Raw genomic sequence first — 14,279 nt, forward strand, 5'->3', positions numbered from 1 at the left:
TAAAAATCTCGAAGTTAATTCTAGACTCTAAGGCTATATCTACACCACCACTTTTGCTGGTATAACTTCTGTCGCTCAGTGGTGTGAACAAATACCCGGGCGACATAAGTTACACCAACAGACGTGTTGGTGGGGACAGTGCTGTGTTGGCAGTAGAGCATCTCCCGCCAACATAGCTACCACCAGGGGTGGTTTAATTACATTGACAAGACAGCTCTCTCTAGTCAGCATAGAGCAGCTACACAAGAGATCTTACAGCGAAATAGCTGCAGAGGTACACCTGTGCCTCTGTAAGCTCTCTGGTATAGACATGGCCTAAAAAAAGCTAATAGAAAGATGTCTCTCTCCCCACCGTACACACACAAATTAAAATATCAAAATCCAAAACCAAATATAAGGTAAGAGGAAAACAATAACTTCAGATGGCCAATACACATGGGAAAAATAAATCCAAGGAAGTCCAAGTTCTGGATAACAATGGAGATCATCCTGTCATTTCTAGTATGCCTGTAAGAAGAGTTGTTCCTTCCTCTGTAGATAGCTACATGACTTCACAGCAGATAAGATTCTCCCGGTCTCAAACTCACCACCACACATGCCTTGTCTTCACCAGAAAAAGATGTGTCAAATTGAGATAAGAATACAAGGTAAAATTCTAGTGAAAACTACAAACTGCCTTGTCTTCACTAAGATCTTATCTTGTGCAAGTAACTTGAGTTTAACTAACTGTAGTTAAGAACATCTTTTTCTCTAGTGAAGATAAATCCACAGTGTAAAAAACATCGATACTCAACACCCCTTTTGGACTCCTTAAGATGTAAAAGGAAAGGTATTTTAGAATACCATGTCCTTATCTTTGAACAATGGTGGTGCTATTGAATATGAAACCTGTAAATAAAGACCTGATTAAAGTAGGCTCCGTTAGGAACTATTTAATGATGTGAAAATCAAAAAAGAATCCTATAAAAAAGTAGAAAAATTGGTAAAATTGGAGAGGAGTACAGAAGAACAGCACAAGTATATAGGGACAAAATCAGAAAGGCCAAGCCAAAAAACGAGTTACACAAAAGTTATGAGTTACCCAATCAGAAGAGGTTCTTTAAATTCATTAGAAGCAAGAGAAAGATGAAAGAAAGTGTATATCAGACTTAGCAGGGAAGAAGAGCTAATAACTGATAGAAAGCGGAGGTGCTTAATGCTTATTTTGCTTGTCTTCATTAAAAAAGATTAATGATGACCAGTTTCTCAACACAATATTGACAACCAGGGGGAAGGAATGCAAGACAAAATAGGGAAAGAACAAGTTAAAGAATATTTAGACTTAGATTTACTCAGCAGAACCTGATGAAATTCACCCTAAGGTACTTAAGGAGCTAGCTCTGAAGCAGTCTCGGAGCCATTAGCAATTATCTTTGAGAACTCCTGGAGGATGGAGATGTCCCAGAAGATTGCCTTTCTCCAAACTTACAGTATCTATCTTTAAAAGGGGGAACAAGGAGGACCTGGGGAATTACAGACCAGTCAACCAAACTTCAATACCTGAAAAGATAATGGAGCAAATTATTGAACAGTCAATTGGTAAGCATCTGAAGGACAACAGGTATAAGGAATAGTCAGCATGGATTTGTCAAGAACATATCATGCTAAGGTATAGGCATCTCAAAATCGCTCCTTGGTTATGCCAGTCATAATAAATTTCAGGGATGAAACGGAAACATTTAAACAGTACATGTTTACGGATGGTGTTTTGAACAAAGTCATTCCCCTGAATTGGTGAAAATCATTAGTCAGACACCTTGAAACAGAGTTCCTTCAGTTGCTAAGCCAACTTTTCAAAGCAGTAGCTTCCTCTGCAGGCACAGAGTATTTTCATCATTTGGTATCATTCACTCAAACCTAAGAAATTGACTGGGAGTTGAAAAAGCAGGAAAACTCGTATTTCTGTTTCAGCCTATGAATAAAAATGACAGTGGGAGTGGGGAAGATGAGAGCTAGTTGTAGAAGTTTTAAGGACAGCGTATGTTTAGTGTCGTGATGACTTGTCTATTAGTTAATAAAATTTGAAAATTAAAAAAAGTTTAAGGACAGCCGTCAGCCGGCAACTCAGGAGACTGAGTGAAACAATGTGAACCATTTATGATTTAGTTTAATAAAATATAAGTGCTATTGTGTGTGTGTGTGTGTGATTTAGTTGTTACCATTTGTAATGTTCTGCTGCTGCATCTGCAGCTTGACATAGGTAATGAGTATTATATACTAAATTCTAAATTAATAAAAATCAAGTTATTTAAAAAATTACAGTATACTCTCCTAGATGTTGTAAAAGGCTGTATTGAGTTGTAAATTAACATCTTTAGTGATCAGATTTGCACCATTGTTTAAGAAATATATGAAGATGTATCAGTGAGAAACTTGATTGAACTCAATGATTTTATCTTGGTGATTTAAATCATGATTTAAATCAACGATTTAAATCGCCTGGATATAAATCAATCCACCCTGCTTAGGAAGGAAAAAAAATCAAATGCACAACTACAAAATGGGGAATAACTGTCTAGGTGGTAGTACTGCAGAAAAGGATCTAAGGCTTATAGTGGACCACAAACTGAATATGCATCATCAACGTGATACAGCTGGAAAAAAGGCTAATATGATGTTGGGAATGTATTAATAGGAATGTTGTATGCAATTACCCCACTCTACTGAGCACTGGTGAGGCCTCCATTCGAGTACTGTATCCGGTTCTGGGTACCACAATTTAGGAAAAATGTTCACAAACTGGAAAGAGCCCAGAGGAGAACAACAAAAACGATAAACCTGCCTTATGAGGAAAGGTTAAAAAAACTGGGCCTGTTTAGTCTTGAGAAAAGACGACTGAGAAGGGACCTGTAAACATTCTTCCAGTGTGTTAAGGGTTGCTATAAAGAGGATGTTGATCAGTTGTTCTCCATGTCCACTGAAGATAGGACAAGAAAGTAATGGGCTTGAACTGCAGCAAGGGAGACTTAGGTTAGATATTAGGAAAAACTTTCTAATTTTAAGGGTAGTTAAACTCTGGAATAGGCTTCCAAGGTAGGTCGTAGAGTCCCCATTCTTGGGAACGGTTAAAAACAAGTTGGGCAAACACCTGTCAGGGATGGTCTAGGTTTACTTGGTCCTGCCACAACACAGGAGGTTGGACTTGACTTCTCAATGTCCCTTCCAGCCCTACCTTTCTATTATTTGCACCACCATTAAGGATCCACTATAAAAGCCCCATTTTTCAGAGTTTATTATTTAAATTTCAGTATCATCCATAAACCCAAATCAGGGCCTCATTGTACACTATATATAATAATATATTACAATAATAATATAGTAAGGGAGACCCTGCCCTGAATACCTTGCATTTAAAACAAATATTTAAAAACTCTCTTTGTAAATATTTAAGATGAACAGGATCCTCTTTCAGTAAATAAAAGAGGCCTACTCCAAACCTGGAAGAAAAAACATTTCACATGAGCAGCCTCTTCAACTGTTAGTAAATCATGAGTTACAGCAAGACTGTGTTTATCACTATTGTCTTTCCCTGAGTTCAGAGCGTAAAGACTCAAAACAGACTGATCTGTTATAGTATCTTAAAAGACATGCTGTGGACCTTGTTGCTGCCCTTCCTCTTTTCAATTGAGATCAAATGACTTTTATTCATTATCTTTAAAAAAAATCACCCTTCAATTAAAAAAATCAATTTTATCTGTTAAAGGTAATCAAACAGACACATTTCTCACATTGATGAGTTCCAGAGGGATAGCCGTGTTAGTCTGTTTTTAGCAAAACAGCGGGAGTCCTGTGGCACCTTAAAGACTAACAAATTTATTTGGACATAAGCTTTCATGGGCAGAAAGTCTAAGGTGCGACAGGACTCTCGCTGTTTATCACATTGTTTATTACACTTCTGGTCTCCCATGGAAGTCTAAGATTAACTACTATGCACAGTGGGGACAGAGATTAAATTCTTTAACATCTTACATCTAGATGCTTCAGAAAAAAAACCCAACTCCTCCATACATTTATCATGCTCGCTGTCAAGCATTCATGCTTTTGTGGTCTAATTACATCACTCAGAAAGTCACACAATATAAGACTCCCTAAATGAGTCTGCTATTTTAATATTCTCATCCAGTACTAAATCAAAACTCTTCAGTTCAAAGCATGATTTAAAGTGACCTTTCCCATAATGGATGTTTCAAGATCTGGAGATCACCCATTCCTGCACATTTAGATTTAATTGCTAAACATGCCTGAAAACTCAGTCATCCTCCTACCTAGGTTAATTTTTACAGTGGAGTATTGTACAGCACTGATACCTGTTCATCGAAAGAAAATGTAAAAGCTTTACTTCCCTTAAGATGTTCCTTTACCGAAGACCATACGTGACAGACTACTCCAATTAAAAAAGTCGGTCAAGACAGCGGAAAAAAGACTTTCTGCTCCATTAACTTTATAAGCAAGTGAATTAGTAAAATCTGCTCAATACCACTAAAATCCAGAAAAGAGTTCTGAACTGAAGATACTGAAATTCATTTGTTGTGTATCTGCTGCATTATGTTTTGGCTCATCAGTCATATTAAACTTATTTCCCTTTTCTACTCATGCTGCTATATTAATGCAAAAAAGAAAAGGCAAGTTAACACACACCACTAAGGGCAGATCGTGATACAAATAATTTCTTGCTTGTTGTTCTTGAGACAAGACTACTTAATGCTCTGTGGTCCTCCAATATCCCCAGTATATTTAATGATTAATTAGTCTTGACACTACCACAAAAATTCAGTTTATTTTGTTATGCATTCACTTAGGAGATCTTCATGATCTATTATAAACACAGACTACCAGATCTCCTGGAACCTAAATGGGTATAAGTTCTACCGTTGAAGGGGCCCAAGCATCTTTACCCTGCCATCTAACTGTGCTCTGAAACTGCTCTAAATTAGAGTTTATGCTGTTGAAAAATAAGTGAAGAGTTTTCTGACAGACCATCTATGCCAATCATTAAAGGTAGTACTACTCTGCACTTCCTGCGGTCTCATCTTAACCTTGATGGATAATGGAAAGTCCTGAGGCATAATCCTTAACAGCGATCCATCTACAGGATTCAACATTGCATACAATAGCATAATTACTGTATGACCTATTGCTAGCTGTTTTAAACCATGCCACTGATGAATCATTCCTCTACCTCTTCAGTACTGAGATCATATTTATCAGCTTTATTATTTTACAGCACTGATTACCTATTGTATAATACCAGTTAAGTACGGGCCCCATCACAGAAACTTCCAAACACAAAATGGTAAAAATGCACAAGAGCTCAAGTGCTTAGATCTATGGGTGCTGGCACAGTGAGTGTACTGCTTCAGCTGTCCAACACCTAGTTTATATGCTCTTCTAATCTGTTGTTGCTGAATTCCTCATGAACATCACACTGTGCAAGTACCATGTCAGAAGTGTTATAGTAAGTCAACTGGAATATGGCTAAGGTTCCTTACATAGCCACCAAGTCCTATTAGGAACAGTTGTATTTCTTGCCCCTCCCTCTCTTACAAATTTATTTTATGCTCTAACTACGACAACTCTAGCGAGTAAGCGTTTGAGTAAAAGCTCTGTTTTATCTTGAGCTAGCTTTCTTCAGCAGTGCCAGTATGTTGCCACACAGAGAGTTTCAAAGGGGCCTGGAGTAGGTGCATGTAACATCTTGCACTCTAACAATTGCCTCTCAATGGTGCAACGTGAAAGTCTGCCAACCTGAAGGGTAGCTGAAAGTATTTCAGTTGTGGTAAACGGAAAAGCAAAACAGGATTTCCCATGGGGGGAAAAGGGGAGAAACCTACTTGTCAAGATGCAAGACCTTGATACAAATCATGACTTCGGGTATGTCTACACTGCTGGCTCAGTGGGGATTGATGCTGCGGGATCGATTGAGTGGGCTGTGAAGGCCCACTCAAAATCAATCCCAGAACTGCTCTCTGGTTGACATGATTAATCCACCTCCTCAAAAAGAGTAAGGCTGTGTCAACCAGACGGCATCTCCCATCAACGCAGCACAGTGAAGAGGCCACAGTACAGCAACATAAGTAAATCAATGGGAGATATGCAAGCTACAGTATGTCGACCACTGGCAGCAGTGCAGACCAGACTTAAGGCATTCCAGTAAGACAGTTTGTTTATAACAGGATCATTAACCAACTCCCTGAATGAGTCATTTTAGTTCCAGGTTTAGTAATGAACTACTGACTGCATTACCACCATTCAGATAAAGAGTCAACACAGGTTGAGACATTAAAAAGAAAAGGGAAGAATTTCATTGCTAGCAATGCCAATTCAAATCATCACACCAATTGGCTTAATTCATACAGACCTTGGTCAAAAGAAGCAGAGAAATAAATTCCCTGACACATTATAGGTCAGAAATTAAATGGAATGACAACTATCAAATGCTGAAAAGGTTTATGGTGCTCAATCTGCACATGGCTTTTTAATTTTCCTTACAAGTTATGTAACTGCAGACATGGCTAAAATATTCACTATTATTGAATGGAAAGCACTGTAGGCTTAATCAATTTGCTGCTATACCTCCATCCAGCTCAAGAAATATGGCCTCTCCATGTGTACCTCAATCTGAAATGAACTGTCACCAATGTTTTGTCTATTTGGATTGTGATTTCTATGGGGCAGGGGCTGTCTCTTCCTAGATATCTGCTCACTGTTTAGCACAAGAGAGTCACAATCTCTGTTGGGACCGAAACACACTACTCTAGTACAAAAAATAAAAAATTCAAATCTTTCTAAAAATACTTCAAGTAAATGACTTAGAATGTGCTCAATATGGAACAGTTGTCAGCTGTTGTAAAATGCATTAGAGTATTTGGGAGGGGAGAGGCAAAAGGGAAAGCATTATCCCAGGTAAATTCACATTTGAGAGTAAAGCCACTGCGATGACCAAAGCTGATGATCTGGAGCCAGCATGGGTTCATCTCTCTGCCTCTCCCGAGTGCCTCTTCCTACAAGCAGCTTCATGAAATCTGACACCCTCTACCCCCGCCCCCAAGTTCCCTGGAGCACAAGCCCTGCTGGTTAAAAAACTGAGTTCAAAAGAGTGCTTAAGAACCATTTCTGAAAAACATTGTTGCGGGCAAGTTTTGGTGTTTTACGGATGCTTAGAAGGAATACTTAGCTACCAGTGCTGAAGCGCAGTTTAGCACTGTTGACAGATGTATTGCATAAGCGAAGGAACAGAAACTTAGCGTTGAAAAACCGACCAGAACATTGTTGCAAAAGCATGGACAGAATCAACACTCCCCGCCCAGCCTGCCAAGAACATCCAAAAAAAAGGAGGGGGGGATTAACGTTATTCACCCACTGTTTGGGGAAAAACAGGAGTATTTCCAAATCTCTGACTCAAAAGACCAACCCAGGAGTCCACACTATACAGTCAACATGAGCACACCGTTCTCTCCGAACTGATACGAGGGTGCGCCCCCCAAAGCCACACCTCCCTTATATCCCATTGAGCTTCAGCAGAGCTGAATCCTCCCATAGTCACTGCAGGCACCCAGCCCCGGAACCCCTGAAACCCCACATTTCACCTTATTCCAAACCTCTTCAGCGACTGCCCATACGACCATGCCAGGTACCCCTCCCCATAAGCCTTGCCCCATTCACCGCCCATTCCCTGCCCGTAGCCGCCACCACCCCACGGCCCCTCAGCTCTCCGCTCCCCAGCTCAGCCTGCTTCCCCCCCCCCCCCCCCCGGCACCGCCTCCAGTCATCCCCCTGACCCCAGCCTCCATTCCCCCCGCCACGATATCGCCTCAGTCGCCCCCACCCGAGTACCCCCCAGCCACCGAGGGCGAGCACCCGTGACCCCGCCCGGTCTACGTCACTCACCCTTTGTAGTAGGCTTTCACCCGGACCTGGTGGGCGCTATCCCCGCCGAGGCCACCCCCGCCCAGCGTCGGGTGGGACATGGTGGTGCTGCTGCCGCTGCCCCCACTAGTGTCCCGCTGAGTCGGCATCTCCCCCGCCCCTTCCCGAGGCGACCAGAGAAACGGCCGTGGGGGGCCAAACGAGCGACTCCGGCAGCGGCCCCGCAACCGCCTCACAGGCTCCGGCCTCTCCGGCTCCGGGAAGCGCTGGGCTGGTCTGCCCCGCGCCGAACTCGTCGTGACTCGTCACCCTCCGAGCTCCTCCCACAGAGTCGAGCCCCGCCCGTGACGGGCCGATCCAAGGACCCATAATGCGGTGGGGGGGTCGGGACAGACCACTTCTTGGAGCGAAAAGGAGGGAATAAGCAAGCTAGCTGAGAGAAGAATAAACCAGTCAGATGACACGAGGAGATGGGATCAGCTCATTTTGCACTGCGAAGGGGGGGGATCTCCCTATCAATTGCCTCCTTAGTTAGTCTCTTCAGGTGCGAATATTGTTGGGAGGACTGTTCTACACTCTTGAAAATGAACGGGGGGGGAGAGAAATCCGACTCTTCTTAAACAGGCACCAAAGCGATTTATCCGGAGACCAGGTGTGCAGAAAAAGGTAGGATCGGCCACCATCTTCTCTCGCATCCTGCACTAAAGTGAAGGTGTGCGATAGCCGTGATGCCTCTGTTATCCAAAGTTGGTATAGTCCATAGCTTTCTGGGGCGTACTGCCGAGGGGGGGGCTAGAGCCGTAGGGAATTCTGGGGCTTGTAGTCACTAAGGTTCAGGGCGGCTGCGCTGTTCCCGTCTCTTGCAAGGGCAGCAGAATAGTGTGTGTAGAGGTTGTTAGGATTTTACAGAGAAGGGTCTGCGTCGGGTGGAAGAGCAGTGTCTGGTAGACATAGGTGCTGGAACTAGGGGTGCACCCCCCAGGCTTGAAATGGTTTCCATGATATATAGGGTTTCTAGTTTGGTTCACTGGCTCTCAGTATCACCACTATAAAAGTTGTTCCAGCATCCCTGATATTGTTTTTTTAAGGGTATAGTGTTCTTCACTTGGAGCAGTTGAAGGTGTGGAGATGGCTACCTTTGGTGGGCTGGACCAGAAAAACTGCTATTTCCTCCCCATTGCTCATGTGGTCTGTGAAATCAAGGTGAGCTCTCTATTGTTTAAAGTTAAGCACATGCTTGAATGCTTTGCTTGATTTGAGCCCAATCCAATTCCTATTTTAATGCAGTATTATTGTAGCCATTTTGGTCCCAGGATATTGCAGAGACAAGGTAGGTGAAGTAACATCTTTTATTGGGTCAACTGCTGTTGGTGAGAAAGACAAGCTCTGTATAAGCTTGAAAGCTCACTCTATTTCAGAAGTTGGTCCAATAAAATGTTACTTCACCCACTTTAATCTCTCTATGTATTTTAATGGTAATTCTATCAGGTGTTTTGGGAGCAGAATTAACACCTAGAGCAGTACCTGTGGAAACTCACTGCCCACTACTCCTTTTTTAGCACTCTGATATGCATTACCATTGTTTTGAGGTTATGATTCATTAACAGGTTTCAATTAAACAAATGATTGAAATCTGCATGAACTATAATGTTCACTACAGCATTCAGGTGCAACAGGATAGAGTGGCAGCAATAATTTGCTAGAACAGTCTCCTCAAGTTTGCAAGGGAGAGGAGGAATTTGGGTGGAGTGTTCTTTAGTACTCTAGAGTACTCAGGTGGCCTGAGTGATCTATTTTCATTTGTTTTTATCCTGTGTCCACTAACATGGGTGTCATTTTAATCCTGTTTCTCTGGCAGCAAATAATTTAATCAATAATTTACCAGAAGGAAACATAGAGCTATGATAGCTCTTTGCTTAAAAAAAAATTTTTAGACAATCTTACAGTTAAAGATTTGTAGATCTGTTTTTCTTCCTCCTGCTGTCACTGCTTTTAGGTAAGTGGAGTAAAATATTATATGATAATTGAACTGCTTGTGACAAGTCAGTCAGTGCGCTTGTTAAACACCTCCAGGAAAAAAAAGGGAATAAACACATCTAGATATAGATCTAACGTAAAAGCTTGCATTCACCAGCATTCAACAAACAAATAATGGCTGGTCCACATTTAAAAATTAGGAGAACATAGCTATATTGATCAAGCATGTGAAAAACCCATCCCGACTGATTTAGCTATGCTGACCCAACCGCCAGTGTAGACACAACTATATTGACAGAAGAATTGTTCTGTCTATATAGCTACTGTCCTTCAGGGAGGTAATGTTCCCATTCCTACACCAATGGGAAAAATCCCTTCTCTCTGTATAGACTATGTCTATACAATGGCATCATGCCAACATAGCTATGCTAGTATAATTTCTGTAGTGTAGACAAACCTTAAGACTTTCATTTTCTAGAGCTCAGATAATATACAGTAGTATAACAATACTCTATTTAGGTAATTTGTCCTCTTCAGGTAATTCATGCTTCCTCTACTGCTTCAGACTCCCAGTATATTATTTTTTAGTTCATTCCCCATTGTTACTTGATTCCCTTAGCAGGTAGGATAGTAAACTAACTGCAGCCAATTAACTTTGATAAGAAAACAGTTTGTTTCTTGGGGAATGATTACAAATCTAGTTGCTAACTATGGGGAACAAGGTTTTAACCCTTGGCTGAACAGGCATCATACACAATTTATCAGCCATGTTTCTGTAATGCAAAATCTTAAATTATCCCACTTTGTCATATCTTGATCTTCAATTGTTTCTCTCATTCAACCTGCTAACATAAATAAACAGTGACACTATGTTTAACTGGGGAAATTGCTTGTTTCTTATATTTATCACTTAATCATTTGATCATGATGAAATTGCTTGATTAGCAACTGAAGGGTCTTTGCTTCCAGAATAAAAATATATGCTCTGTTTTCCCTTTTTTGTTTAATATATTCCTTGGTCTGTTTGTTTTGAAGGCTTGATCCTGTGAAGTGTCAATCACCTTCAGGAGGTACTGAGTAGAAAGCAGAGGATATTCAGAGCTGGATCCTGCTCCCATTGAATTCTGTGGTACTGGATCTGGGCCACAGCACCTACTTATAGGAAGTGATCACTATCTTATACAGGATACAGGATTTGTAAGATCGGGGTATATTGGCTTGCTCTTCAAAAGGGAGGAGAGCTCACAAATCCCACTGAAGTCAATGGGGGCTCGGCACCTATGGAAATCAGGCTATTTATCCCAAGAATCCCAAATTGTTTGGCTCTGTGAATACTGTTTTTTCTTAAGATATATTTGCTTTTTTTAAATTGTCTGTCTATAGTGTCTTTTTATGGACCTTTTTTAACAGCTATTGATTTGTTTAATAGTTTAGTATATGTGATTATTTTGTAATCCTAATTATTTATCTACTGAATAATTGCTACGGACTTGAACCTGCAAACTCTTACACAGGAGTAACTTCACACATAATCCTATCAAATTTAATTAAATTACTTCCATGCAGAAAAGTTCAGACAAAGATAACGCCTTACCATAATTTTTATTTCTTTGAAACAATAAATTGAAAACAAAAATGACTGGGTTATTTAAAAAAAAAAAAAAGAAAAACAGTTGGGTTATTATCTATTTCACTTATTTGGTTCAGAAATTTGAATGACTGAGTTAATTCCTAATTCATATCTCCTTCATTTAGAGTTTCAAGTTTTAGACAACATGATTAAATCATTCCTTGTGACATCCTAATGAAAGCATGGGGGTATAGTACTGACATTATTCTACTTATTCATATTCTTCTCATTCTAGGGCTTATTTCTACCCTCCATTTTTGTATTTTTGACCACATCTTTGAAATAAAACTTTCTTTTTCAGAAATCCACCGAGGAAAGCATTTTATTTCACCTACAAAAATTACATTTCCCAATAAACACAATCAATCAGGAAATATCATCCAGTGCTGAATACTGTTCCACTGTTTCATACCCACATCATAGAGTGTAGAAAAATGGAAGTATTCCAGATCTTTTAACAGCTCTGGAATAATATTCTTGGTATAATATTTGTAACTTTTTATTCATCTCTTTCTGCTAATGGTTAATGAATCAAATGAAGCTTAGTGTCAATCAGTGCCATGAAGAACTGCAGGGCAACCGGATCTGATGGCATTCCTGCAGAAATATTTGAGTATGGAGGTAAGAGCCTGCTGAGGTGACTGAATGGACTATTTCTTAATATCAGTGGTACTGAAGATGTACCACAGGACTTAAGACACATCCATTGTCACCATATAAAAGAGGAAAGGTGAAAATTTGACTGTGATAACTATTGTGGTATCTCATCACTCTTCATCACTAGAAAGGTTCTGACTAGAGTACTCTTTGATAGTTTGCTACACAATGTAACTAATGGTGTGGTTCTGGAGATGCAATGAGGTTTTAGGCCAACACAAGCAGTGGCAGACATGATATTTGTAGCCCATTAGATGCAGAAGAAATGCAGAAAATAGCAACAGGACCTTTACAGTGTCTTTATTGACCTGGCTAAAGCATTGGATACTGTCAGTAAAACTGGGCTTTGGCGATTATTATGCAATTTTGATTGAAAAATTCACCAACATTCTGATGCTATTTCATGATGGAATTGCATAGATGATGTTCTGTCTGACCCATTTCTTATCACTAATGTTATTAAGCAGAGCTGTGTAATTAATTCACTCTTGTTTAATCTCTTCCATGCAGCAATGCTCAATGATGCTACAAGAGGCCTGAATGCCGGTATCTGGATGTGTTTCTGATCTTCCTGAAAATTATTTAATATGAACAGGCTGTGATCTTCCACAAAGGTCTTCAAGGCAACTGTTTATGAGCTGCTATATGCCGATGACTGACTCTGGAAGCACATACTCTAGAAGATATACAATTGATTATGGACAGATTTGCAGAGTCTGTTACAGATTTCTGCTATCTTGGTAATATATTATTTAATTATGTTACAATATTATAGACAAGGATCTGACAAGTCGTATCAACAAAGCCAGTTCATCATTTGGCAGACTATCAGGCAGACTCTCTGGCAGCAACATGGAATTACAGTTCAAACCAAGTTAAAAGTCTATAAAGCAGCTGTGCTATCCAACTTGTTGTATGGAGGCGAGCCTGGGCCTACTACAGCCATCACATTAAGCTTCTAAATAAGTTCCATTTACAGAATCTGCATGCCATAGTCTGCATCAAATGGCAGGATAAAATTACCAATAATGAAGTTCTGGAACATAATCACTCCACAGGGATTGAAACCATGCTTATTATATCACGTGTTGAGGATGGATGACACCAGAATGCCAAAGCAGTTGCTGTATGGGGAACTGAAAGTAGGCAACCTCAAATAAGGTAGCCAGAAGAAATGCTTCAAGAACACAGTGCAACATTAACCTTGACAGCTGAGAGTCATCAGCAACTGATAGATCAGGCTGGCAAGCCGTAGTCAACGATTAAGTGATCTAGTTCAAGATTAACTGCCCTATGGATCTTGCATCACTCTGTTTAGCCACAACCGTACTTATAAGACCTAAAACCATCATCAGCATCATCTTCAGTCACAAAGGATAAGAAATGTATTTGCTCTAATCTTGACTGTGTAGGTAAGTCAACCCTACCTTAGAAGCAGTAAAGTTGAAATAATTCTTGCTTCCACTCAGTTGATGAAAAGACCCCCTGCTCCTTGGCATCAATGGATACAGAATCAGGTCCATGAGAACCAGTCCTGTGAGGTTGTGAAAACCTCCTAGAAAACACTGAATGCCCACAACTCCCTTTGAAGTGAATGGGTGAAATCCTGGCCCCACTGAAGTAGATGGCAAAACTTCCATTGACTTCAATGGCATCCTGATTTCACCAGTGAGAGTTGAGGGCTCTTGGAACCCGTAGGACAGGTTAGTCAATAGGTGGACCATGGGCCAAATCAGGACTGCATGATGCTTTTGAATGAACCCTGAAATCTTTTTATGTACTTATCATTATTGGCTTTTTTATGATTTTCTTTGGAGTTTGGACCTTGACTATACCTTGACCAATAAATTTATACTTAGTCAATTATTTTTTGTCAGTCTCTGCTGTAGTACATGTTCAGCACCTCAAAAGATCAAGTGCAGAATGAAAGAGTTTCTCTGGTAGCAGGATGTGGCTGGTAAAGTTATGCACAGACTTGACTGATACCACTTGACCTGCTTAAAAAAATGGAAGTAAAAAAAAAAAATTCTAAAATGGGTTTTTAAAGTTTTTTTTTTAAAACTGATTTTGAAAATTTACACAAAGTATTTAGTGAAAATACTAAGGTTTA

General features: G+C 40.2%; 1 protein-coding gene and 1 long non-coding RNA gene across 2 annotated transcripts in view; one reads left to right on the top strand and one right to left on the bottom strand.

Annotated features, from left to right (window-relative positions):
• PRKCI (protein kinase C iota) overlaps positions 1-8,303 on the bottom strand; it is a 47,772-nt gene extending 39,469 nt beyond the window's left edge. The window contains exon 1 of the mRNA XM_067536663.1: positions 7,927-8,303. Within this exon, the coding sequence (XP_067392764.1) occupies positions 7,927-8,054 (128 nt within the window). The 5' untranslated portion in view covers positions 8,055-8,303. The remainder of the gene's footprint in view (positions 1-7,926) is intronic.
• A 489-nt stretch (positions 8,304-8,792) lies between these two features.
• On the top strand, positions 8,793-14,033 carry LOC137145602 (uncharacterized). The gene is made up of 3 exons (XR_010917684.1): positions 8,793-9,108; positions 10,918-12,133; positions 12,680-14,033. It is a non-coding gene; the product is annotated as an uncharacterized lncRNA (long non-coding RNA).
• Positions 14,034-14,279: the final 246 nt, after the last annotated feature.

This window comes from Emydura macquarii, unplaced genomic scaffold, assembly GCF_026122565.2.
Source record: "Emydura macquarii macquarii isolate MOO-44397 ecotype Brisbane River unplaced genomic scaffold, CSIRO-AGI_Emac_v2 contig_3603, whole genome shotgun sequence".
Taxonomy (NCBI): Eukaryota; Metazoa; Chordata; order Testudines; family Chelidae; genus Emydura; species Emydura macquarii.